The following is a 24,791-nucleotide window of genomic DNA, read 5'->3' as shown; positions in this document are numbered from 1 at the left end:
TCCCTTCCTTCCTTAGAACCGGGCCCGGGCAGTTCCTACCCCGGTAACGGCCGAAGGCAGGGACCTCCCCGGCGGAGCAGCAGGCTCGGTCACCCCATCCGCCGCAAGTCGGTATCCTATTTCACGATGGCGGGGCCTGCGGCAAATAAGCATCATCTATTCCAAATTCATACGTCGCCCACCCTCGCAACCTCCTTCTCTCTCTCTCCTCCGCTCTCCCCTCTCTCAACCCGCTCGGTGTTTCTCCTCCACCCGCTCCATCCTTTACTTCTCTCCGGCAAAAGCAAAATTTAACGAAACATCAACCGTGGGTGCCCGCTGCCCTTCTTGCTGCTCTTGCTGCTTCTCGTGATGCTCGAGCTATGAGCTTGAGTGTGTGTGTGCGTGCGTGCGTGCGCGTGAGTGACAGCGCACGAGAGCCAACGGTTTCACCAGCTGCACAGGGGTAGAGGGATGAGAGACGCTTGTGCGCTCGGGACGCTGCAGGACAGACGTAAAAAAAAACACAAAAAAAACAAATAGGACGATCTGTGGTTTACCAAATTTGAACGAGTATCGCGTCGAAAAAACACGAAGCGTCGCCACACAAAATCCGGGGCAGGATAACTGTCCCAACTTTATTTCGTCCCGTGCAGGTCACGGTTGCACCTTTCGATGTGTCTTCATTGACGTCACATACCACTACCATCTATCACTACGGTGCCTCGGGTCCACCACCTGCGTACATGCACAGGGACAGGGTATCCCGCAAATACGCACACGCACAGACTTTATACAGGCATTATAATCATAAAATTTCATTCATCAACGTACATATTCTCTATAGGAAATTGTAAATAAGAAACTCAAAATACACGAACAACCCTTCGATAGCTCAGTTGGTAGAGCGGAGGACTGTAGGTGGACTAAACAGTGCTGAAAAGCTGAAATCCTTAGGTCGCTGGTTCGACTCCGGCTCGAAGGACATTTTAAAGTGTGATAATGAAAAAGCCTCCTTTCCAGCCAGTTCTGTGTGTGACACCTTCCTTATCCTGGCAAGTGGAGGGACCTCTACTAGATATTTATCTTGCTTTTTAAAAAGAAGCACATCGTAATTTTTTCTAATTTATGCATAGGATACATAATCTCATTGTTACTAGTCTAAGGGGTAAGAGGTCAACCAGTAGCCACAGGTATAAGCCCCATGTATCCTCAAGCTTCCTGCTGAAGTGCCCTTGAACAAGACACTGAACTCCTACAACCTTAAGGGTTGCTGTTCTGTAAGTGGCCCTGACCCTCCTGCAGTGAGCAAGCAACAACACAAGTGTCCAAGAGAACGAAAGGAGAATCCTACTGTAGCTTTGTCTGAAAAACAAATGAATGACTTCAGATGACTGTCAGTTTTACATTCAGCGAGGATCAGACCAGCTAAATTAGCCGACTGAAAGGGGCACAGATGTTGAGATCAATTCAGACGCCTGTCTGGTTACCCAGCTGCTTCAATTGCTCACACGCGGGGCAGGCGGGCGCGCGCACACACACACACACACACACACACACACACACACACACACACACACACACAATTACAGCATTGATAAGAAAATTTATTTGGTGACAGAGATAAAATAATAATCATCATCACATCCTTAACAATCTTTCCATTTTGAGGGGAGAAATAGCGGGTCCTGAGTGGAAGAAGTGAAATCTGATTCAAGATGAGTGATGCATATTCCTCAGACACTCGTGGTAGGATTCAGATGTTCTTCTGAAATGTGCAAACAATAATGCATCAGTTATATAAATCATATTTTTCCAGAGAAGTAGTTTTTAAGATTATCTTTTTGTTTTATTAGTGTAGGTAGGATACCAACCTAGGTCTGCTGCAGAGGAGGTCAGAGGAGGGGGTTGTCTGTGGGACAGCTGTGCTCCCCGTCTCACTGGCGGGGTGGAAGACAGCTGATGGACCCTGGAACATTTCTTGTGTGGATTGGTTTGGTGATTAAGCCAACGGTCATAGAGCTTATCAGGAAGGATGGGTGATGATTTAGGTTAAGGGCCAAAAACATACTGAATGTGGAGCACAGAGGGACAAAAAGGCAGTGTTGAAGATTAATTGCTAGACAAAGCCAGTTACCGACCAAAGCCAGGCTATGTACACTAAAGGGGAAAAAATGCCTACCAAATTTAAATATATCTTAAGGTGTGTAAAGGATATTAGCGGTGACGGGTAGGTAGAGGATCTCAGTCTCAGTGAGGATGGGAATGTTCTGGGAAATGTAGTTCTTTGGCTCTGCCTCTCCCTCTTGGACTGCAGACATGGCAAACAGCTGAACGTGCAGCTGAACCTGCAAACCTGCAGCCACCTAACACCACACAGACAGACAGACTGTATATTACTTATATTGCAGTATAAACCGCAGGGATGGGAATTTCAATAAATTCTGCTGATGATGACTCCAAAGTTATATAACACACATTTCACGCTCATGCATCCCACCAAGATGAAAACTTACAGGCCCTGGGTTGTAGATGACTCGCAGGCCTGAAGCAGGAGGAGGTTGTTTCACAGTGAACCTGGTGCAGGGAAACAGATACCAAGAAACCACAAATAGTTACAGGTCAAGGTTCTCTCTTCAAACTCTCAGGTGACCCACAGTGCTTGTTTTGTCCTGATGTAAAGGAAAATTTCAAATCAAAGCTGTCAAATGTCTTCATACAGTCATACAGCATCCGTGCTGGAGCATGTGACACCATATTTTCTATTAATGAAGGGACAATTAAATAGCCACTTTTGTACCTTTGACTTTTGACCATTTTCAGTTGTGCTTACAGATGAGCAGAAAAAACATTCCCATAGTTATGGAAACCATGTGACCTCTCTACTTCCACATTTTCTTTTGTAAGGGGCTTTTTGCATTGTGATTCCAATTCCAGGGAACTTTAATGATTTACTTTTAATCCCGATCCATTCATCCATCTATTCTGTTATGTCTGACCTGCAGGTGTCAACGCCCACATTTGTCATCACCACGGTAACAGCATACAAGGTGCCCTCCCTGAGCTTCCCAAAGTCAACACTGGACGGGCGGAGCTCAAAACCTCTGGCTATGGAATTTGGATTGATCAGCGAAATTGTTCGACATTTCCTCCTCACGGGCTCCTCCACTGACAGGAACTGGAAAAGAAGTTTCAGACACTGTGATGTATGCATACATACATGTGTTGGTTGTGTGTGTGTGTGTGTGTGAGAGAGAGAGAGAGACAGAGAGAGTAAGAGAGAGTGAATGACAGCAAGAGAGAGAGAGTGGGTGAGTATGCAGAACATTAATATCCCCAGTTTTACGTGACTCCATTTAAAATGTTTGGCAGAAAATTGCTAGTCACTGAACACAGCAAAAGAGAATAGAAAAGAAAGTAAAATCTGTTGTGAAATCACATATCATTGCCTGTACATATCACTCCAAGTTTCTCAGGGTGCTTTTCACCATCCATGAGCTGATGTGGTTTATTTTTGTTTGCTCTTTACTGACAAATACACACTTGGTGCATACAGTTTAAAAGTGGTTCTTTTTAGAGTTGTATTAAGTGTTAAGCTAACGGAGTAGGATATAATTTGTCTATAACAGTTCTGATTGGTTAAAATATTACCCCTTGATTAATAAGTTATGTAGGCCATGGTTGTACCTATTGTAATCATAGTCGATGGCTTACTCTCAAGCTACATTTTCAAATTTGTGATTGTATCTTCTGAATTTTGAAATGTGGTCATGGAGTTGTATTAATAATAATGTGCAAAGAGTTTATTTCTGTTGACACTCTAGTATGCATCCTTTGTGTGTGTGTTTGTGTGTGTGTTACCTGTTGATTGGGTATGCTGCAGGGCTTGGATGTGAGGATGGAGGTTGGTAGACAGACTTTAGTCCTCCTAGGGTTTCCAGTCACATCCAAATGGACTGACTTACACTGCCCAGATGAGCCCCTCAAACTGCTGTCACCTGGCATGGACAAACACACACAAATACACATACTACAGCCATATATGCACACACAAACTATAGATTAAATCTGCTGAATGGAACACATAGACAGAAAGAGACAAATTCCAGCAAACTGTAATTATGAGGGTATAGATTTGTTTGTGATTTCACAAATCACAAACAAACAGTCCTATTCCCAATACAAACAAGGCTTCTTCCCTGTTTTTTTAGGCGAGTGGCTGTGACCTCGGTCATAATGTAGTTTTGATGTCAGGGGTTGTTGCAACTGAAATGTATCATAGACCATCCACACTACAACGGACTGCTTCCATTTGAAGAAAGCTGTTGAGATCAGGGTGGAGTCGTGCTCGTCATCCCCTTTATAGGTGATTTAAAGTCCCAGATCCACCAGCTCAATTGTGAACTCCACATGAGCACCCTAATGTAAGCTATAAAGTAGGTATAGTCAGTGTGTCCTTGTGCCGTTATCTTCAAGATAAATGGCACAGGTTTACTGTACTTGCTTACTTGATAACGTTTCAAATCTAACTCAAGCTATGCCCTCAACATGAGCCTTCACTGGAATTCTTAACTGATCATACTGTTGGTCATGGTCATGTGCTTTGTGCGCATGGTCATCTGAATACATTAATCTGAAAATAGTGACTTGCGAAATGGCTCTACCATTTATCAAAGTCTTTGTGGGGTGACAGTTGGAGTGAAAGCTGGTGGGAGTGGGGATAGATCTCTGTATTAACTAACAGAGGAAGGTGAGGTTGCAGTAATAGTGAGACAAACCTGCAGTCTGAGGCGTGGGGTTGGTGGGTCTCCCTGCAGGCATCACGTCACTTTGTGCCACATGACTACAAGCAAAACACCAGGAAAGGTCAAACAGCGTCACACCAGTAAATGCAAATAAAGTCAGTGGATTTGATATGGGAGATTAACATTGGTAATTTTTACATACTACAACTTAGGAAATGAAGTAAATTATTCTTTCAAACTGGCTAATGTAGTATTTCCCAATTTACTTTACACACTAACTGAAGAAAGCATTCTAACTGATAAAATGCATTGCTGAGTAATGCTTTACTATCCAGTTCTGCTTATGAGTTGATTGGCTAATCTAGACATGATGATGAAATTTTCCACTTAGATGTCAGATTTTGAAGTGAGATTCACTCATTCCAGTTCATCTGACTACAATTATAGTCCAACGTTCAGTGTTACAGTGCAAAGAATTAATAGATATCAAGCCACTGTCGACAACATCCTCTTCTTTTAAATACCTTGCTGCATGAGAGGGCGTTGGATTCAAGGGTCGCTGAGCTGCAGGGACACACACACACACACACACACACACACACACACACTATACAGATGTATATGTACAATATGCTATGTTTGTGGGTCATTGAATCTATAACTGATACTTTTATTTTAGCATTTCAGCATATTTCTAACATTAAAAATACATTTTTTGTTTTTCCAATTGTATTCAGTTTTAACTGCTCTTTACACAATATTGAGTGGACTGGACATGTTTTAAAATTAACAAATTAACCTAATACTGGCAAAACTGCTCCACTAGTAAGTGCCACCAAAATATGCCAGTGAACCCTTCATTTACGGTTTTCTTGTGGGGCATCTTGCAGAAAGGCCTCAGCATCGTCTGTCCTGGGACATGGAGGGAGATCCATGGTGAGCCTCCTCATATCTGGTGTTTGCTGGTGACTCTGGAAAAACAGGCACCACACAGCTGTGTGTCCTTCACTGTGTATTCATTCAGCAACAGAATTTGCTTCAGAGATGCAAAGTTCTGGAATAAAACCAATGGTGACAGAAACATTTTCCCAACCCAACATTCTTTATACAAACTATGCTATGTAATGCAGAAATATTGCAGTCTAATATTCCATATATACAGCAGGCTATAGGCATCATAGCCATTACTTGCTGATCGCTATGAATTTCAGATTTATAACGCCAAAATTTCCTCCACACAGTAGTTAATAGGTCTGTTTATTTCTATAGCAAAATTTAAATAAAACAAGTGCTGCACAACATCACACAAATGAAGACATTGTAACAAAATAAAGCAAGCTGAAAACAAATTAAGACATTATAAATGAAAACAAGTTGCACAACATCAGACAAATTAAAACATTAGAACAAAATAAAACATCTTAAAACAAATTCAGCCACTGAAATAAAGTTAAAAACAAATTATGTCATAAAATCAAATTAGGCCATGAAAGCAAATTAAGTCAATATTACCCAACTGTAAATTAATTATTGAATTAATCAGAACTGATTCTGATTCTAGAGGATGTACCGCATTGTTTATAAGTCTATGGATGGCAAACAAGAAGAATGGCGAACATTAATAAACCAAATATATATTACGGACTAGCCTTCTTCCTTTCCTCCCAGTCAATGATACAGAGAGGTCTTATGCTGAGTAGATGTCTTGTTGTACACATAGAGTACCTGGTGTAATGGTGTGTTTTCTGGGTGGAAATAAGGAACAATGATCCTGTTCCGCAGAATCTCTCTATAAGCCTTATCCTCACACAACTCCTGTCTGCAACACACACACACACACACACACACACACACACACACACAAAGATGTAGATGAAATTACCGAACAAGAGAATTATTTAACAGTTGAACTAGCGCGAATACAGAGCAGTAACAGATTATCATCAGAACTTCCCATTATTTTCCAGCCCTGCATCAATCCATCAGTAGAGCTGCAGAAACTGCTGTAGACATTTTTTAGACACAGTGGGCTTGTATGCATTTATTTTGCTTTCCTCCAAGGAGGAATAAGAGAGTAGGAGAGACAAGCAAACAGATTACCTGTGCTGTGCAAGTCTTTTCGTCCACTGTGATTCCTTTCCATTACTAGAGAGGGGAGGAGATCAGAGGAGATGATTTACATTTATGTAATGAGTGGGTAAAATAGAAACTGAGACCACATTTTGAGCAGTTCAAGAGCCAGACAAACACATCTCAAAAAGTTCAAATATTACTGTATGTGTCTTCAAGGTGAGTTTTAAAATAGTTCGGAACAGTAGGTAAAATTTAGAAAATAATTTGGGATGTAACTCTAGGCAACATGACAATGCATTATATCTATCTAAGGCTTGTTTTGTATATATTCATTCATGTCTGCCAGTGCAATCTGTCCTACCTAGCAGCCTCAGGTGTGTCCTCTGAAGTTTGTGACTGCGAAACCACTTGGCTGTACAGGCTGGCTATGTCCACTGTGGACACACACACACACACACACACACACACACACACACACACACACACACACACACACACACACACACACACACACACACAAAAGAAATGTAGATGCATGTTGATTCTTATATAGCACATAGTGGGCAACAAAAACCAACACACTAAGCTTAAGTTTGGTGAATAACCACTAATCCATAACTAAACCCTGACTACTTAAGATCTTACCCGGACCGTATCATACCTTTATCATCTCTACCTCACATTTCCAAAATGAACATCTCTCCTTAAATCTAATTAAATCCATATGTGGCAACATACACACAGCAGTTTTCCAACAATATTTTAACGAACACTCAAGCAGCCACCCACCTGAATTCCTCTTCTCAATGCAATGGCCTGGATGCTCTGCCTCTGGAAGAGACTGAAAAATATATCTTTCTCTTACTTATAACTTCTGCTTGTCTAAATTAACATATACAGTATATGAATTGTGTGTGTGTGTGTGTGCGCGCGTGTGTGTGTGTGTGTGTGTGTGTTTACTACTTTGCTTTTTTTTTCTCATAGTAGTAGTGTAGTAGCATGGAAGGGTGCAAGGAAGTAATTTCGCCTAGGGCGCCAACATAGGCAGAGCCGGCACTGCTCATAATATTACTTGTCAAGAGTATCATAATATTTGTGAATGTTTACAGTCACCAGATTTTTTGGAAAACAAAAAAAAAAACAAAAAAACAAAAACAAAAAAGACATGGCTAATATATCTCCAAAATGACATGCATCTACATTTCTTTTGTGTGTGTGTGTGTGTTTACCAGAACAAGGTTGAGCAGGTCACTGGCACGGGCTCTCTCCTCTTCAGTGCGGGGGTCTTTAAGTTTCATATCCTCTGATAGCTGCTCCCTCTGCAACACGCTCTCCATGTATTCCTACAGTCACAGGCAGTTTCCAAGGTTTTGATAGAATCCCTGAAGTCAAACTGCAAGTCGTGTGTCCCAAGAAATGGGTGTGTTTTACCTTTAGCCGTGTGTCTAGTGTCCTCCTGAGCTGGGTGGTGACTGGTCGGTGCTGGCTCAGCTCTCTGACCACCAGAGCCTCAGGGCAGCTCCGGACAGGTTGACGTTGTACTGGGGAACTACTGGACCTCTCCTTCAGAGTCAGACCCACTCCCAGGTCAGAACCCAATGGAGGGCCTGGTGTCTTCCCCTGGAATGGAGGGAGACACAGAGAAGTAGGTGTGTCTATGTGTTTGTGTGTCTGTGTGTATGCATGTGCTTGAATGCATGCATGCCGCTACCTCTACTCTGGGGAAGTCGTGCCAGCTGCGGTTCCTGAGGTTGGCGGGGATGATGTCTGGGTTCTGTTTCTGTAGCAACCACTGGGACCAAACACTCTGATGGCTGGGCTTGAGAATGGTAATGCCAAACTCACCTGGGACATAAACACAGAAAACTGCCAGTTACACAATTCACATAATTTTCTGGAAATTGACAGAATTTTCATTTGTGATAGTGTAATGAATGGTCAGTGTCCACACATGACAATTTTGACATCATGAATGCACTGGATGCAGTTTAAAGTAGACACGGTGTGTACTCAGTGTTTAGTTTATAAGATATTGAAAAGTGTACCTTGAGTGTCTGGCAGTGCTTCCTTCATCAGTGCGACGGCAGGGTCACAGTGGGCCTGGTAGAGCAGCTCCTCTACAGTCTGAGAGCTCAGCAGTTCAGTACCTGAGCCATCCTCATGCACCACAAAAAACCTGCAAAACAAGATGTTTTTAGAGGTGCCCTACACAGCACTGCCTCCAGTCCATTTACATGAGGATCATTTAGATTCAGCTGACAAAAAACTACAAATTAAGATGGACAGATAGATTGATAGCTGAGTCTAAGTGGTGGTCATCGTCTGACAAACTCACTGATATATTAAATGCTTATTCCATGTTTTTGTCATGAGTCCACACAGTTCTCATTTCAGTCAACCCTCTGCAATTATGCATAGTGCATCTTTCAAGTCCCAGTCAATGAATGAGTTCCAATCAATGCGGTATGGTTCCCCTCTTCATACTTTTGGCAGTGTTTTTTATTAGTTTTACTGAAATTTACTTTCTTTAAGCTGATTCTGAACATCTTAAAACAGGTTCATACATTAAGTGTATGTCAGGGAGGAGAATTCTGAAAACTGAAAACTTTCCACTATACACCTGGTAATGGTTGTCAATTCAATGCTTTGCTTTAAACTATGTTGCTAAAACAAAGTTAAGCCACTACTGATGACTACCGGTCCCCTGAATGGTGTATAAATTGAAAAGGTTTCAACAAAGGTGTTAAAATGTTGGGGCCATAAACTGTATGTTGCTCTATATTTATTAATGGCAACATTAATAAGAGCAGACAAAGCTCATATGTATGTAGTTGAACCCTATTATATCTCAGTAAAGTATTTAAATATGTCATGGGTCACAAGTTTGCCTTAGTCAGGAAAAAATATATCACAATGAACAGGAGAATTGCAGGCAAATTCCAACTGTAAACAAAAGCCTGGTGGAAATGTTTTCACAAAGAAATGAACGACTTGCTTTGGAAGGAATTTGATACCACTGTGATGTACCCAATTTGTAGAGCTGACAAGCAGTGGACTTCACTGGAAGTAAGGGAGCATCTTATGTTATGTCAAAAGCCAACCTGGGACAATGCTCTCTGTGTTTTACATGAAGTCTGGCCATTTCTCCATCTTCTTCTTCCTCCTGCTCTTCTTGTTCTAATGTGCTGCTGGCAGGGCTGGAGATCAGTGCTGATATCTGGCCATCTTCCATCACCTGCAACACACAAACACGTGCAAAACACACGCAAAGCTCCAGTAACATTACTGATTCACTTGCAGAGTGGGAGAAGATATTATTGTGACTCCTCATAGATCTGGGCTATTCAGCTTCAGCAGGAAGTTGGCCTAATTGGAAATTCTCTTGCGGTTTGTGGGCCACACGGAATGATTTGTCAATGAATGGCTACAGGTAACACTTACTCTCTCAGTATGATACTAATAGATCTATTATTACATGAAATAAAAAAAAAGCCATGTAGATCTATTTTCTTCCACTTTAATGGTATGGTAAGAATCAATTCCAGGAAGCAGCCAGTCCATACAAATAAGTAATGCAGACAGGGCTACAAAGCTTTATACACAAATACAAAAGATTAGGCTACATCTAACAAACCAACATTATTGCTATTTTCATTCATCTGAGCGCAGCCTTGCCCACACACGATTTGCATAAAGGCTCTGGGTGCAGTGGAAGACATTAGAGAGGTTTGAAGATTGGCTATCATCTTCATGGAATTCGTTATGTCAGATGAATAAATGAATAAATAAAGTAGACATGCAATTCCTGCTGATTTTTCTCTTAAATAAAGTAACAAATACAACTAAAACATTCAAGAAAATGTAATACATGACTACAGCTCCTCTGCCAACTGCTCCCTCCTCTGCAGTGTTTTGGGCATCAAATTGGTCTGCTCTATCATCACCACATTCAGCTCAGCGTCTCTCTGCCTTACTCCTTGTAATGTCAAGTCATGTTGCCTATCCAGCCCACAGGATGCTAGCTGACTACACCTACCTTAGATTTTCATATTGATGTTTTTTATGGTGTGATTAAGCGTCATAATCAGATCAAATGGAGAAAAACTAGCTTTCACAACTGTCCTACACCAGTGAATGTTTTACTTTTGTGTGTGTTTACTTCGGCAAACAGTGACATCATAACCTGTGCCACTTACCTGGAAGTGGTTCCCATCATGGTCTGTAAAGTCACAGGCAACCTTGTCTGTGTGACTCATAATGTAGCTTCCAGGCTTGTTGCCGGGGGTGCCACACTGTGGGCTCGGTGTCATCAAGGGGTCGGATGAATACAAACACTTCCCATTACTTTGAATCTGCAGAATGCCCACACCAGACGGGAACACCTGGGACACACACATGCACAAAAACATACCAGTCTTTAAATTCAGCAGAAGCAAAAAAAGCAGACTGTAAAAATGTATAAATAAGCAAAGTAGACCACTAGTGCCATAGATAGATAGATAGATAGATATACTTTATTGATCCCAACCAGGGAAATTCTGGTCATCACCTTGACTTTTGTATTTGTTCACCAATAATGATCTCTTTTTAAAACACTTTCCATAATTGCTAGATAAATAAAGTTTTATGTAGTGTACACTAGCTCTGCAGCTACAACAGTTTTTTTTGTATGGGGATGTATGCAACAATCTATGAACTGACACTAATTTGAATTAAAGCTAATTTCTAACATCTCAACCACCCACCTCATAGGCTCCATGGCTGCTTCCTGTGACAACAGTGCCGTCTGCCAGAAAGACATGAGCAGTGTGTTGCTCTGGATACATCACCACCGTGGCAAAGCCCTCTTTTTCAACCAGCAGCACCCGCTCTTTGGCAGACACACTTGCTTTACCACTCTCATATGAACTCCCTTTACTCTTATTACCTATAGTCTCTTCTGCAAACACATTGTGCCTGGTGCCCTCCTTGTCACATGCATTCCCAGCACTGTTGCTGCCACTTCCCTCTTCATTGTCACACATTGTTGGGGTGTATGGCTTGGAATAAACACTCTCACACACACTCAGAGCACAACCTGTGACACACACACACTCAGTGTGGCCACACACACATTCAGAGCTTGATTTGATGTGCACACTCTCAGGCTGCTCCCCTGGAAAAGTAACAGACACAGGGACTCAGGCCAGATTCAAAAGTTGCAAAACATATGTATGTTTGTATATGGATGTGCTTATATGTTTTATGTCTCTATGACTACATTAACATGCATGCATGCTGATTTGAATGACAGTGTCAAGGTGTGTGTGTTCGAGTCTGTCTCTTTGCTGTTTGTGCATAAGCGTTTTACATATGTTGCAGTGTTGTGTGTGTGTATGTGTATGAATGTGTGCTGGACACCTGTTTGCAGTAATGTATGTGGTGGCATGTTTGACTCTCTGTCCTGGTAGAGGGTGGTGATCTTGGTTCCATCTGCATGTTCTACTGTCAGAGACCCGTCTGTGCTCTGAGTAGAAACCACCCGGTCCTCCCGGCTCAACATTACCTGACAAGAAGTATAAGCCATGCAACAAAAGTTATTTTAACAAAAGCACAGGGCACATTGGTTCAGAAGCACACACCATGCCAACATGATGTCCTGGGCTTGAATCTAGCCCAGGACATTTGTTACAGAGATTAGCAGCTTCTGTCTTACACTAGTTATTGTTAGTGCTCATGTTTCTCAAAATTAAGGCTATCTGTACTTCCCTCCTCCTCACTGACACCACTCTCTTTCACTCTTCTGAAGAGGATCAGCATCTTGTAACTGATTTTCTATAGCATAAGTCTAATTTGGAAACACACTCACATCATGGGTGAAGGGGTCTGTAGCATGGAAGGCAAGCACAGGAGTGATGGGTATGCATTTGTGTGTATTCCCTACAGTGGAGATGCGGGCTCCAGAGGGTGTCGTGGTTAGCCAGCATCCTCTCTGAGGAGTGGGGATGATCTCTGGCTCAACATCATTCTTAGAGCTTTTCCCTGTAGGGACCCCCCCCACACACATATGTATATACACACACACATACACATACATAGACACACAGATATACACAAACAAAATATACAATTGTGACCTGATAACTGAGTTCCAGGATATTTGCAATGAAAGTGACGTAATCATGGAGTTGGGATTGGGAAACTTATTAGATCTTAAAAGAGCTCTGAAATGTAGAGAACCTCAAAAAGGAGTTAGAGAAAGCTCTTGACAGCAATGATCTCAGAATGGAGTTCTACAAGGTTCAGGGTGATTGTGACCTTGAAAAACAGTTGCAGTGTGAGTGGGACCAGAGTGATCTCACAATGCAGTTGTGCAAGCAGTTCAGGATGGAGTTCAGGATGATTGTGACGTCAGAGTGGAGCTGCAGTATGTTCAGAACAGGTGTGATCTCACAATACTGCTCTACATGGTTTAGTGTGATTGTGACCTCAAAATGCAGTTCTACACGGTTCAGGTTGATTGTGATCTCAAAATGTAATTTCATGATCGGTACAGGAGTGCCCTCAGTGGAGATGTCCACTCTGTTGTCACAATCACCCTGCACCTGAGATCACTCCTGTCCGAGTCTTACTGGAACTACATTTTGATCTCACAATCACCCTGAATCTTGTAGAACACAATTGTGAGCTCACTCCTGCTAAAAACATATGACAAATCCACTCTGACATCACAATCACCCTGAACCTCATACAATGTTGTTGTGAGATCACTCCTGTCACGAATATACTGCAACTAAACAATCATCCCTGACCCTTGTAGAATTGTACAGCGAGCACCCTAACACAAATAAAAGACCTGCATTTTAAGATCACTTTCACCCTGAACCTTGTAAAACTCCATTGTGAGTTCAATATACTGGCCATACAATTCCATTCATGTACAACCAATGCTGTATACATGCAGTTAATGTAAACCCCAGGCCAGTTATTAAGATAGTGTTTCACTGAGAAATGTAGTGGAAATGATCAAAGGTCCCTGACATTCAGAACTGAAACCACTACTTGATTAAAAATAATTTGTTTTTAGTGGTTGAACTCAGTCATTCCAAAGCAGGGGAACCACTGCACTGTACAATATGGTACAGCAGGCTAACCTTTCTTGTTGCTCTGGGCCTCTCTGCATTCTGGTGGGGATGTCTTTTCCTCTTCAACCTCAGACTCGGGCACCCATACTGGACCAGAGTCCTGGCTGAAACTAACTGAGCCATCTGCAAACAGCACCTACACACAGATACAGCTAATGATTTGTGTGTGTATATAAGTCTGTTATAGTCTGTCAGATGTTACTCTGTTTTTGCCTTGGCATTCTTTACTGCGCAATAATAGCCATATTAATATTGTGACAATACTGTAGGGATGACTGTTGTTGTTTTTGTAAGATATTTACACAGTAATGTGGATATAATTACCAAACAGTTAGAGAGATATCACCATGTTACAGTATCTGAAATCCCACACAATTTCTGAACATTTGGTACTTGGTGTTTGGTGATGGCCTGCAGATTTACCTGTCAGTTAAATTACAACATTAAGTGGGAGCCTGCCATTTGATCTATTTTGAGTCTTGAGTCTTTTTCACTCTGCTTTTAACACTCTGCTTTGTGTTTCTGTGTGTGTGTATGTGTGTGTGTGTGTGTGTGTGTGTGTGTGTGTGTGTGTGTACCTCTGTGGACCCATCCCTCATGTGTCGGACAACAGTTCCTTGGCTGGTGACAATGCGGGAGAACTCTCCAGATAGAGAGGGGTCCTGGAGCCCACTTGCAACCCTTCTGCTTTGAAGAGGAAAGCTCTGTCTCACCAATATACTCTGCTCCCCTGAGGAAACGCCTGGACACACACACACACACACACACACACACACACACACACACACACACACACACACACACACACACACGCACAGTACTTGTAAATATACACAAGCAGTTTTATGTTACTGCAAATATTTGTGAGGACCTTCCATTTACTGTATTCAGAATGACTTCAAAGAGCATTTGATCATAACAGAGGCAAAACATACATTTCTGCCTGTGTGTGTGTGTGTGTGTGTGTGTGTGTGTGTGTGTGTGTGTGTGTGTGTGTGTGCATGCATGCATGTGTGTTTATGCAAGTACACCACAAACCTTGTATATCTTCTGTGAGAAACTGCAGCAGTAGGCCGTTTGGGACAGATAAGTTGAGACTGTTGAATGGAACAGCTGGTAACGATGGCTGGCCTTCACATACCTTGGACTGCACACAACACAAACACACACACACACACACACACACACACGCATATAAGCAATGCACTGAGAACATGAATTGACTGAATAAATATAAACACAAATTAGAGGTATTTTTGGCCCAAAAAGATTGAGAACACATCATATTAAGGTTTAATTGCAACTTGCTTCCATGTGTATGTTTGTGTCTGTGTTACTGCACTTGTATGCTTTGTTGGTGTGCATGTACTCCTGTGCACATGAATGTATCTATGTGTGTGAGAGAGACCTGGGACTCCTGAGGCCTGGTTTGGCTAGCTGGGCTCTGGGTCATAGAGGAAGACGAAGCTTCATCTGGTGCCTTGGCGGAGTGCTCGGAGGGGATAGGGGGTGCAGACACACTGACGGTTTGCGGTACACCACCATCCAGCACCTGAGGACTCACTGGAACATCACCACACAGAAACACGACTCAGTGACTGTAAGAATATGAAAATCTATCACTAAACTCTTCAGTGTGTCAAGACCACAAGAAAATTTGGAGCACTGGAATGCATTGAAATCCTGCACTGATGCTTACATTAATGTGCGAAATAAAGTATAATATGTAATTAGCTTAAAGGCAAATGCTTAGTATTGAAATACTAAGTATTAAATATTTAAAATACAAATAAAAAGTAAAAAGTATAATACCTTTATATTGTCCAGTGGGTCCATAATAACTGTAAGAGAGGTGAACTCCATTGTTCAGCACGGCTGTGAAGGAGCCCTGTCTCACTATGTCAGTCCCCACAGGCCTTTCCTCTGACACACACAGATCCACATAGACCACATTAGTTCGAGACGATCGTCACCATTATTGACTATTTCATAGTGAACGTCCTTTATAACCATGAATAACAGAAATAGTTCAAATCTAGCACATGCACTCATTTAGCCACCTTTTGTCTCTTGTAACTCTTTGGACTCTTTTCCTTCAGGCTTAGGAGTCGTCTCAACAGTGACATTGTTGATGTGTGTGTAGAAATGATGCCCATCCTTCCTCACACAAACCTTCATGAGACTAGAACCTGGAGGGCAAACAGCACAATAAATCTGAATGTGTAAAATCATTCAGGAACTCACCCAACCTGCCTGAGATATCTGATGTCAGTACAGAGTGCTTGACCTTCACTTTGCTTTTCACATACATGATTCTGTGAGACAAACAGACTCACTTAGAGCCTGTCTGCCTCATAGAATTGATGTCTGTGACCAGAGAGAACAGCAAATCAAAATTTGGGAATGTCACTGCACCACAGAGAAAGCTGTCTTATACATAAATGTGTAAATACTGAAAAGAGAGAGGTAAAGAGAGCATGTAGATGTTTCAATGACACAGGTCTAGACTTATGGTTTTGAAAAGATTTGCTTCCAGTAATGTGTGGCTTTTCAAAACAAAACTACTTGTGATGTAGATTTTGTACATGCCGGCTATTAGCTTCTACTATCAGACAAGCATTGGGATGAAAATGTGTTACTCTGTTTATTTTTTTCATAAACATTAAAAAACACCCTATACAACAGTTAAATCCCTTCAGTCATTTTAACAGAAACAGAAAACAGATCGGTTTTCTATTAGCGACAGCTATCAACTAAAGGTCAGGTATGTTTCCAAAGTGAGATGGCATTTTATTTTGTTTGTCTCGCAGAATGATGCATGTACCTCTGTTGTGCAGTAAAAGCACATAAACAGATGGGACAGGTTTTCTCAGCCCAAGCTTAACGCATACCTTCAACATAGGTGATATTCTCCACAGTGATGTGTCCTCCATCTGAGGGGAAGAGGTGCTGCAGCTGACCTGACACCTGGATCAGCTTACCATCCATTGTGTAGCCTATGAAACCCTAGACATCACACACACACACACACACACACACACACACAGACACAAAGTGCTTTATTATAAGTGAGGCACTTCCTTCTAGCTAAATTCATTCAAACATTCAAATCCCTCACTCTTAACTTTCTTTTCTTTTTTTAAGCCAATTGTTTTTGGCATTTCTGCAAAAGTTGAGAGAGACCCTAACCCAGGACAAATCGAACCTCAAACCTTGTTTTCATCATTTGATCATGTGCTATCTTCCAGTTTTGCTTGTTTTATGTTATTTTGTTTTCCGTTATATCTTTTGCATTGATTGATAAAGATCTGGTTTACAAGTTCTACACATATGATCTCTCGTTACAATCCTGAAGTCTAAAATTTTGTATTATATAAACTGCTTTCCCTGAATATCATCACATTTTACTTTTAAAACTCCAATGTAGGGATTTAAAACTTTTTTTTTTTTTTACATTTTAGAAGAATCTAGCACAGTTTCGAATGGGAGTCTAGGATATTTATACCAAATGGGAACATATGGTTGTCATGCTGCTGGTCCAACTACAGTGCTAAGAAGTCCTCCCCTTGTGAACAGGTACAGAGTGAACAGAGTTTGAAAGATCAGAATCTCAACAGGCTTCTGGATTAATGTTTTAGTATGTAGCCTCACACTGAAGGGCTCCTCTGCTGGCTGCAGTTCTTTGTTGTCCTCAACAGGGGGCACTGCAGCTGCAATGGATGCGGTGGGGCTCTTTGATGAGCTGCTGGCTGTCTCTCCTCTGCTCTTCTTGCGACCAGACAAGGCTTTACTATCATCTATTTTGTTTTCCTTGGTGGAAGCTGCTGATACAACCCTCTCCCTCTGTGCCTTGCCTCCACGTGTGTTGTCTTTCTTAGATTTCTTGGCCATCTCTTCCTCTTTCAAACGGTCTTGCTCCAATTTCCATGCCTGCAATGCCACACACACATGCACACACACAGTGGTATAAGGATACATCACAATCAGACAATCAGATACATCAGAGTGGCAAAACAACATACTAACACTGCGGGCAGAGAGGCGGTGCCCAGGTATGAATAGCCCAAAGTAGAATTTAAACAGCAGTGACACTAGTCTTCTCTAGAACTGGCCTCGCATAGATAAGTTCAAGCACTGACTGAAACCATGAACCTTCTAAAATAATAAATAATCTTATTACTGTGAATAGCGAATCACATGAATCGCAGATAGATGCGGTAAAAGTAAAGAAATTTCTACAATAGGCAGTACTGAAGAACGTTAAATTAGGCAGCTGAGGTTATGTCCTCTATCAGCAGATTTGGCAAAAATGACTCCAGCAATGGACAGTGGAAGTACAGATCAAATTCTTGTGCACACAATGCAGTCAAAGGCATATAAATGTTAGTGTACTTAACAAAATAGATCAACGGGATGAATTAAGAAAGTGTGTGCCAGTGTTTTTATACACCATATTCATGTTAGTGTCTGTACTGACCTTAAGGGAGTCTTTTCTGATACACAGATCAGGAGTGGCCTCCTCTGCTCTACTATCTGTAGCTGTGTCACCTATCAAGGAAGACATAATGCCCGACAAAGAAATACTTTATTGACATGACAGTACAGCCTAGTCACAGTGCCACAGAATATGGTGTTCTGTGTTCTCCATTTCATTCTCTTTATCTCTGGTTAATGTTGGGTTGTGTTGACAAGCTACCCTTTAGTGATTCAGCAGGACTGGGAGTCCTGAGTTGTGTTGCCTCTCTCTTTGCTTCCTCCTCTCTGGTCCAATTGGAGATGGAATCTGCCACATGCTCCAAGTACTTCCTGTCAGAGTATAAAAACGTAGTCAAGACAGTCTGTTCTGTACTTCACTAGTCGCGGAATATGAGCCATGAAAATTTACATAAGTGGTTGTTCCAGGTATATCTTGGTACTCTCCTTGGGTATACCTCTCCTGTCCAAATTAAGGTTGCTCTGAACTCCTTTGGATGAGAAGACCTTATGTAATGGAGGTGCTGACCTGAACCCAACATCAGTGTGAAGGGCCATATCCCAGAACTGCTTGCACTGGCGTTGAGGGCTCATGGGACTGTGGCAAATAATGTAGAGGATGTTATCAAGGCTTCCTTGGAAAGTGTCCACACAGCAGTAGGCTTCTGAGGCTGACTGGAGCACCTGCACATACAGAAAGGCTAATTTGTACATATCTGTAATTAAACGAGTTTCACACACACACACACACACACACACACACATATACATACACATACATATACACATACTAAAATGTCCTCTAGACCTTAAATACTGATGAAATGATCAATAATTATGTATTGTGAGGAGAAATGCTGTTGACTTGTGTGAGAAAAGAAATGGAAACACCAACAAGAAGGGTTTCAGTTTGTAATCAAAGTGGTTTTGTGCAGGTAAACAGTCCACGTGGGGCGTGAAAGAGATGGAATACATAGCCTAAAATGTCGTCTCAGCTTAAAACACTCACACTGTGTATTGTGTGGAGAAATGATCGACTTGTGTAATAAAAAAAAAAAAAAAAAAACAGAAATGGAAGTGTGCGACGGAAACAAAAGTGAGCAGGCATCAGCTACACTGGAAGCCCCAAAAATTGCTCCAGAGTTTAAATCATTGTCCAACAACAGCCGGTAGGTTCAAAGATTGAAGCAAACGTGCATGTTGCTACAATGTACAACCTAAAATATGTACTGTCTTCATTTTAATCAAGTTCTAAACTGCCCTTCTCTTACTAATTATTGAAAATCCACAACGTGTGTAGATAGCAAGGTTCTGTCATTACACATACACAACAAATCCACTTGAAGAGGTGCACAGGACAAATCAGGATCTGGATGGTAACCACCATCAACAGCAACAAAAAAATCTCAACAAACTGCAATGGGATTTATTACATGCAAAACAGAGTTATTTAGATAACTCTGTAATAAAAAAAAACAGCTTCAGTAGTACCTATTATAAATAGCAAGGTCATCCCACATCCTACTTTGAAGAAAGACAGCAAATTCCAGAAATAAACAGCAACCACAAAGCAGTATCAGTTTTCAAGTTTTTTTGTAATAAGGTGATCACTGTGCATTTAATAGGATAACTGTGATTGCTACTTGTTTTCAGCAGGTGTTTTCTTCCTATCAAATGGAAAACTCTTTGGAGATAAAACAGAATAGCTGACAGGACAGCAGAACAGAGGGGTCACCTGGGGGAAGACGGCCGCACTGTGGTGTTCAGTGTAGTGCCAGTCAGACAAAAACCTCAACCTACAACTCTGGATGGCAGATAGGTTCAGCTGACCACACACACTTCTACTGGTCTGCTGGAGAAAACAAATACATGTAACTGTACATAATCATTACCCATGTCTACACTAAAGCCATATAGCCGATAGCCGTGTAAGAGTGGGTAGACACACTGAAAATGCCAAGAAAATTAGCTTAATTTCAGCTTCATTTATTATCAGCCATAGTAAAACAAGTATAATTATAGTTTATGAGAATATGTAGTTAGTTAAAAAGATATCAACAATACCTCTGAACTACCAGGGTCCTCAGTGAGAAATGTCTGACCTATGGATGGAAAAAAACATCAGCGTATAGCACTATAGAGAAGTAGAAAGCGGTCACAGTTACCAAAATATGCAACTGGTTACAGCCTAACTCTAAAAAAGTAAAGTTAATGAAATGTGCAACTGGTTTTCTTGATAGCTGTGTCCCAAGTTTTGCAAAGAGTGGGATAAGCTGGAGGGTCTTGACATTTTCTCATTCAGGATCATAAACTTTCACTTTAAGTCAAAAGCCAACATACTTCAAGTCATAAATATTTTTAATATTTAGGTGAATACATTTGAATACATGACCAAACAGAGTAGTAGTGGCTGAACATTAAGTTATTATGCCAGTACTTCAGCTTAAATTTATACACTATGACATGTAATTCAAGACTTTTGAGACTCTTTTTGTGCAGTTAAGGATAAAATGTAAGTCTTATTTTGACATTAAAACAAATGGGAAAATGGGGAAAAAACACAGATGTATTAAAATATTAGACTTTGTGACCAGAGTGATTTCTAACCAGGAGAACAGTGCACCAAAAATATTCCAACAAGTTTAAGGCCTCTTAAACTTGATTTAAAGTTTAAACACTATAGATAATAGATAAAATTATTAAAAAAAAAAAAAAAAAAGTATCATAATGTAACATATTTTTAAAAATTTAATGACCTGCAGACAGGTGAACAGAATTTAAAAGCCATTGTATAACAAGCTGTAGGCATGAGTCATTTAACAGTTGCCAACAAATGAAAGGTACCTTTGGTCCATCGGTTTTGTGGCTGTTTGGCGTAGGACAGTGGATCATCCCACGGAATGAGGAGGGGTGGGTGTTGCTGTGCACCAGCAGTGTTCAGTAGCAGACCCTGCTGATCCAGCCCAGTCAGTGGTACACTCTCCAACACACTCAGACGCAACAGGCGCTCCACCTCTAGCCACGGCACACCACCTGTAGGTTAATGAAATGTAATTTCTGAGCCCATGAAGAAAGTGATTTTTCCCAAGTTTGTTTGTTTGTTTTTGAAGATTAAATGAAACTATGATATTTAGAGCATGCACAGAATAAATCATATGTCATTTATTAGATGTAGTAAGTGCCATGAGTATATACATGTTTGGTTTGGGTGGCCCGCATACATTTTTTTAAAGATTATTTTTTGGACATTTCTGCTTCATTAGACTGTCGCAGTCTAACAAATGGTGAACTTCTAGTAAGCCAGCCCCTAGTTCCAGGACAGAGATGAATTGCTCTTGTAAATTACCACCTTGAAAACCAGAAAAACACATCAAAAGGGCGATCAGTTATCACATCTGAGGTTTATAGCCTTATCTGATCTAGTTTCCTAGTAATTTTCTTATGCAAAACACTGAATCATTCATTTCCAGAGATGCCACTCTGTAAGCCTGAGCTCTGCAGGAGGCAAACAAAAGAGGGTACCCAACTGGGATCAATGAAGTAACACAATATTACAACAACAAACTGCTAAAGTTGAGCTGGGACAGAGGTGATGATATTTATTCTAACTGGTTTCTCACCAGCTGTGCAGTAGTGCTGCAGCTGCTGTTTGACTGCCATTCTGCAGAGGTCATTGTTTCTCTGCAGTGCTGCAGAGTGGATCAGCTGCCACAGCGGAGTCAACTTCATCATGGACAACTCCACCTCCACCGGGTCAAAACCCTGATGCTTCTAAGAGGGAGATACAGACACACAGACACACAGACACAGACACAGACACAGACACAGACACACACACACACACACACACACACACACACACACACACACACACACACACATACACACACACACACACACACACACACACACAAACAAATACACAAAAGCACACACACACAAGCACACATGCATGCACACAAAAATAAAATAAATGACAGGGTGTTTCCTTTTATTAATAAAATAAAAATAAAAATGATTGCTGTTCAATGTATATCATATGTTTATATATATATATATATGTTTATGTGTATAGATATGATATCTAATTTTTTTTAACAAAGCATGTAAATATGATAACCTGTACATTGTATATTGTCTCTATTGCAATGAATTGTCTCTATTGTGCACTCACACTGATCTGCCTCAGTCGTAGTGCTCTCTCATCATGGTGTCTGAAAACAAGAGGATGCCCCTCAGCCTTCCGCTGGGCCTTCTCTACTCCAAACTCCTCCTCCAGCCTCTAACACGACAGATATGAAGGTATACATCATAGACAAATTAACGTTATTGGTGCATATATTGGTTTGCTTGTGGGACAAACTGCGAAGGTTGCAAACCATACAGAATTGTTAGGTAACTGGAGAGTTACAACTGCGATTCCAATCCGGATTTTCGGTTTCAGCTGATTTTGATATTTCATTTTATAAAGCATCTGACGCCTTGTGTTTATTCTGCTGGTTAAAATATTATTTCAATGTCACCTAAAGACTGTAAAACATTTGGCATCAACTCTCATGTGGACTTTTCAGGGCAGACACACATACTAAATATGAGCAAACTAATGGAAAGCTATAGATTTTGACAACGACCCTGCTCGCAGCCAGGGTGTCACAACTGGGCCTGTTCAGGTTGGTGGAGAAGGCCAGCCCTGCCAGCTGAAATGCCATCTCTGCACACTGGCTGTTGCATTAAAAGCTTGTGCTGCATTGGCCGGGAATCGAACCCGGGCCTCCCGCGTGGCAGGCGAGAATTCTACCACTGAACCACCAATGCTGGAATGGACAGCTCAGCTGAGCAAAAAAGCGCAGCGGCGTAGGGCAAAACCCTGACGCTGCAATCAACTTTTGCTGTAACGCAACCCAATGCCACACTGCATTGGCCAGGCGTGTAGCCTGCAAACACACAGAGCCGGCAGACAGGGGACAGACGGGCAATGTTTAGCTGCCACCACTGGGAGGCTCCGGTACGGTAGCTCTGAAATTTGCCATTTCCGTTGCTAGGTCTTCCAAACGCTAGCGGGGGTCTTGCACTTACACATCTACAAGACTATCAGCATTTATTAATTAATTCAGTGCTGTTTGATTATTTATTTCTTTGCTTCAAGGATTCAAGGATTCAAGGAACTTTATTGTCATACCAGCTCACATTTTCATGTTAGTGGTACGAAATTAGGACTCAGGTCCCGGTATAAGCCTAAATAAATAAATAAATAAAGCAAGGTAAAAAAAAGAAGTGTAAATATAAAAAATAAGATATATAAGTATAAACAGTCTATATGAATATAAACACTATATATATATATATATATATATATATATATATATATATATATATATATACACATATATATATAAACAGCCCATATAAATATAAACAGTATATATATATAATATAAACAGTGTATATGAATAGAAAGTGGACCAAGTGACAGAACCCGATGCCCAGTACTGGGATTCAGGAACTGTTACACTTGATACACAGACAGTGCTGAAATTAGCTAATGAGTGCTAAGCACACATGTTAGTGATATTGCACTATGGTGGAAAGTGATTTGTGCAGAAAAAGGGAGAAGAGAGAATGAGATGAGAGAGGGTGGGAGACTACAGAGCATGGCTCGAGTTCAACAGTCTGACAGCTGCAGGGAAGAAGCTGTTTCTGAGCCTGGTGGTCTTGGTCTGAATGCTCCTCAGCCGCCTGCCTGAGGGGAGGGGCTGAAACAGACTGTGAGCGGGATGGGTGGAGTCCTTCATAATGCGGAGGGCCCTCCCCCTGCATCGTGAGGTGTAGAGGTTCGGCTTGTCCATGTATGTCTTCACTTATTTATTAGTTTACTTATGTATGTCTTTATTTTTGCAGAAGATAATATGCGCCATTCCTGATTATCTACCATCCCCAAATTCATGTCTTGAGCACCTCTGCTCCCTGCAGGCTGAGGTCAGTAATAGTCGGTCTACATTCATTTCTTCGGCATGGCTTCCTGCGTGTTTTCAGGGTGAGATTTTCACCTCCTCTGATGCGAAAAGGAAGCTCTTCTCCCCGTCGGGGAATTGAACCCCGGTCTCCCGCGTGACAGGCGGGGATACTAACCACTATACTAACGAGGAGACACAGCAAGGGCCGGGTCCAGGTCCGATCTCACAGCTATTTCAACTTTGCAACCGCATCTCTTTTTCTACACTTAAGCCTTCTATTCACCACTAAGCTGGCATCTTGCACCCACAAAAATGGAACTTTTCAAAAACGGTCTCCAAGGTGTGGAAATCTGACAACACGGGCCTGGCACTTTTGAGTGGATGGGGTAAACGGCGCTTTCTGAAAACAATGCCATAAGATCGCCATGCGACCTAACAAATGC

The 24,791-nt window shown here is 41.5% G+C and overlaps 1 protein-coding gene and 3 non-coding genes across 4 annotated transcripts in view; 1 reads left to right on the top strand and 3 right to left on the bottom strand.

Moving 5' to 3' along the window:
• The first annotated feature begins 863 nt into the window (after positions 1 to 863).
• trnay-gua (transfer RNA tyrosine (anticodon GUA)) lies at positions 864 to 964 on the top strand. Its single transcript has 2 exons — positions 864 to 900; positions 929 to 964. It is a non-coding gene; the product is annotated as a tRNA-Tyr (tRNA).
• Positions 965 to 1,624: 660 nt separating this feature from the next.
• The window catches only part of spag17 (sperm associated antigen 17), a 32,927-nt gene continuing 9,760 nt past the window's right edge, over positions 1,625 to 24,791 (bottom strand). The window contains exons 12-50 of the mRNA XM_030075740.1: positions 22,569 to 22,676; positions 22,015 to 22,165; positions 21,239 to 21,427; positions 20,459 to 20,496; positions 20,130 to 20,246; positions 18,924 to 19,078; positions 18,618 to 18,727; positions 18,399 to 18,469; positions 17,573 to 17,851; positions 16,813 to 16,927; positions 15,982 to 16,110; positions 15,734 to 15,844; positions 15,330 to 15,484; positions 14,960 to 15,068; positions 14,500 to 14,663; positions 13,931 to 14,057; positions 12,646 to 12,818; positions 12,198 to 12,342; positions 11,936 to 11,952; positions 11,543 to 11,836; positions 10,994 to 11,179; positions 9,899 to 10,032; positions 8,843 to 8,973; positions 8,509 to 8,642; positions 8,229 to 8,417; positions 8,027 to 8,140; positions 7,587 to 7,638; positions 7,159 to 7,231; positions 6,825 to 6,869; positions 6,450 to 6,543; positions 5,590 to 5,695; positions 5,249 to 5,288; positions 4,758 to 4,822; positions 3,841 to 3,977; positions 2,979 to 3,157; positions 2,496 to 2,556; positions 2,198 to 2,345; positions 1,854 to 2,018; positions 1,625 to 1,747 (exon numbers count right to left, since the gene is read on the bottom strand). Of these exons, the coding sequence (XP_029931600.1) occupies positions 1,716 to 1,747; positions 1,854 to 2,018; positions 2,198 to 2,345; positions 2,496 to 2,556; positions 2,979 to 3,157; positions 3,841 to 3,977; positions 4,758 to 4,822; positions 5,249 to 5,288; positions 5,590 to 5,695; positions 6,450 to 6,543; positions 6,825 to 6,869; positions 7,159 to 7,231; positions 7,587 to 7,638; positions 8,027 to 8,140; positions 8,229 to 8,417; positions 8,509 to 8,642; positions 8,843 to 8,973; positions 9,899 to 10,032; positions 10,994 to 11,179; positions 11,543 to 11,836; positions 11,936 to 11,952; positions 12,198 to 12,342; positions 12,646 to 12,818; positions 13,931 to 14,057; positions 14,500 to 14,663; positions 14,960 to 15,068; positions 15,330 to 15,484; positions 15,734 to 15,844; positions 15,982 to 16,110; positions 16,813 to 16,927; positions 17,573 to 17,851; positions 18,399 to 18,469; positions 18,618 to 18,727; positions 18,924 to 19,078; positions 20,130 to 20,246; positions 20,459 to 20,496; positions 21,239 to 21,427; positions 22,015 to 22,165; positions 22,569 to 22,676 (4,842 nt within the window). The 3' untranslated portion in view covers positions 1,625 to 1,715. The remainder of the gene's footprint in view (positions 1,748 to 1,853; positions 2,019 to 2,197; positions 2,346 to 2,495; positions 2,557 to 2,978; positions 3,158 to 3,840; positions 3,978 to 4,757; positions 4,823 to 5,248; positions 5,289 to 5,589; positions 5,696 to 6,449; positions 6,544 to 6,824; positions 6,870 to 7,158; positions 7,232 to 7,586; positions 7,639 to 8,026; positions 8,141 to 8,228; positions 8,418 to 8,508; positions 8,643 to 8,842; positions 8,974 to 9,898; positions 10,033 to 10,993; positions 11,180 to 11,542; positions 11,837 to 11,935; positions 11,953 to 12,197; positions 12,343 to 12,645; positions 12,819 to 13,930; positions 14,058 to 14,499; positions 14,664 to 14,959; positions 15,069 to 15,329; positions 15,485 to 15,733; positions 15,845 to 15,981; positions 16,111 to 16,812; positions 16,928 to 17,572; positions 17,852 to 18,398; positions 18,470 to 18,617; positions 18,728 to 18,923; positions 19,079 to 20,129; positions 20,247 to 20,458; positions 20,497 to 21,238; positions 21,428 to 22,014; positions 22,166 to 22,568; positions 22,677 to 24,791) is intronic.
• On the bottom strand, positions 23,139 to 23,209 carry trnag-gcc (transfer RNA glycine (anticodon GCC)). Its single transcript has one exon. It is a non-coding gene; the product is annotated as a tRNA-Gly (tRNA).
• trnad-guc (transfer RNA aspartic acid (anticodon GUC)) lies at positions 24,469 to 24,540 on the bottom strand. The gene has a single exon. It is a non-coding gene; the product is annotated as a tRNA-Asp (tRNA).

The sequence above is a fragment of the Myripristis murdjan genome, chromosome 18 (genome assembly GCF_902150065.1).
Source record: "Myripristis murdjan chromosome 18, fMyrMur1.1, whole genome shotgun sequence".
Classification (NCBI taxonomy): Eukaryota; Metazoa; Chordata; class Actinopteri; order Holocentriformes; family Holocentridae; genus Myripristis; species Myripristis murdjan.
The sequence above is the reverse complement of the archived record's forward strand: the minus strand, read 5'-3'. Positions and strand labels throughout refer to the sequence as shown.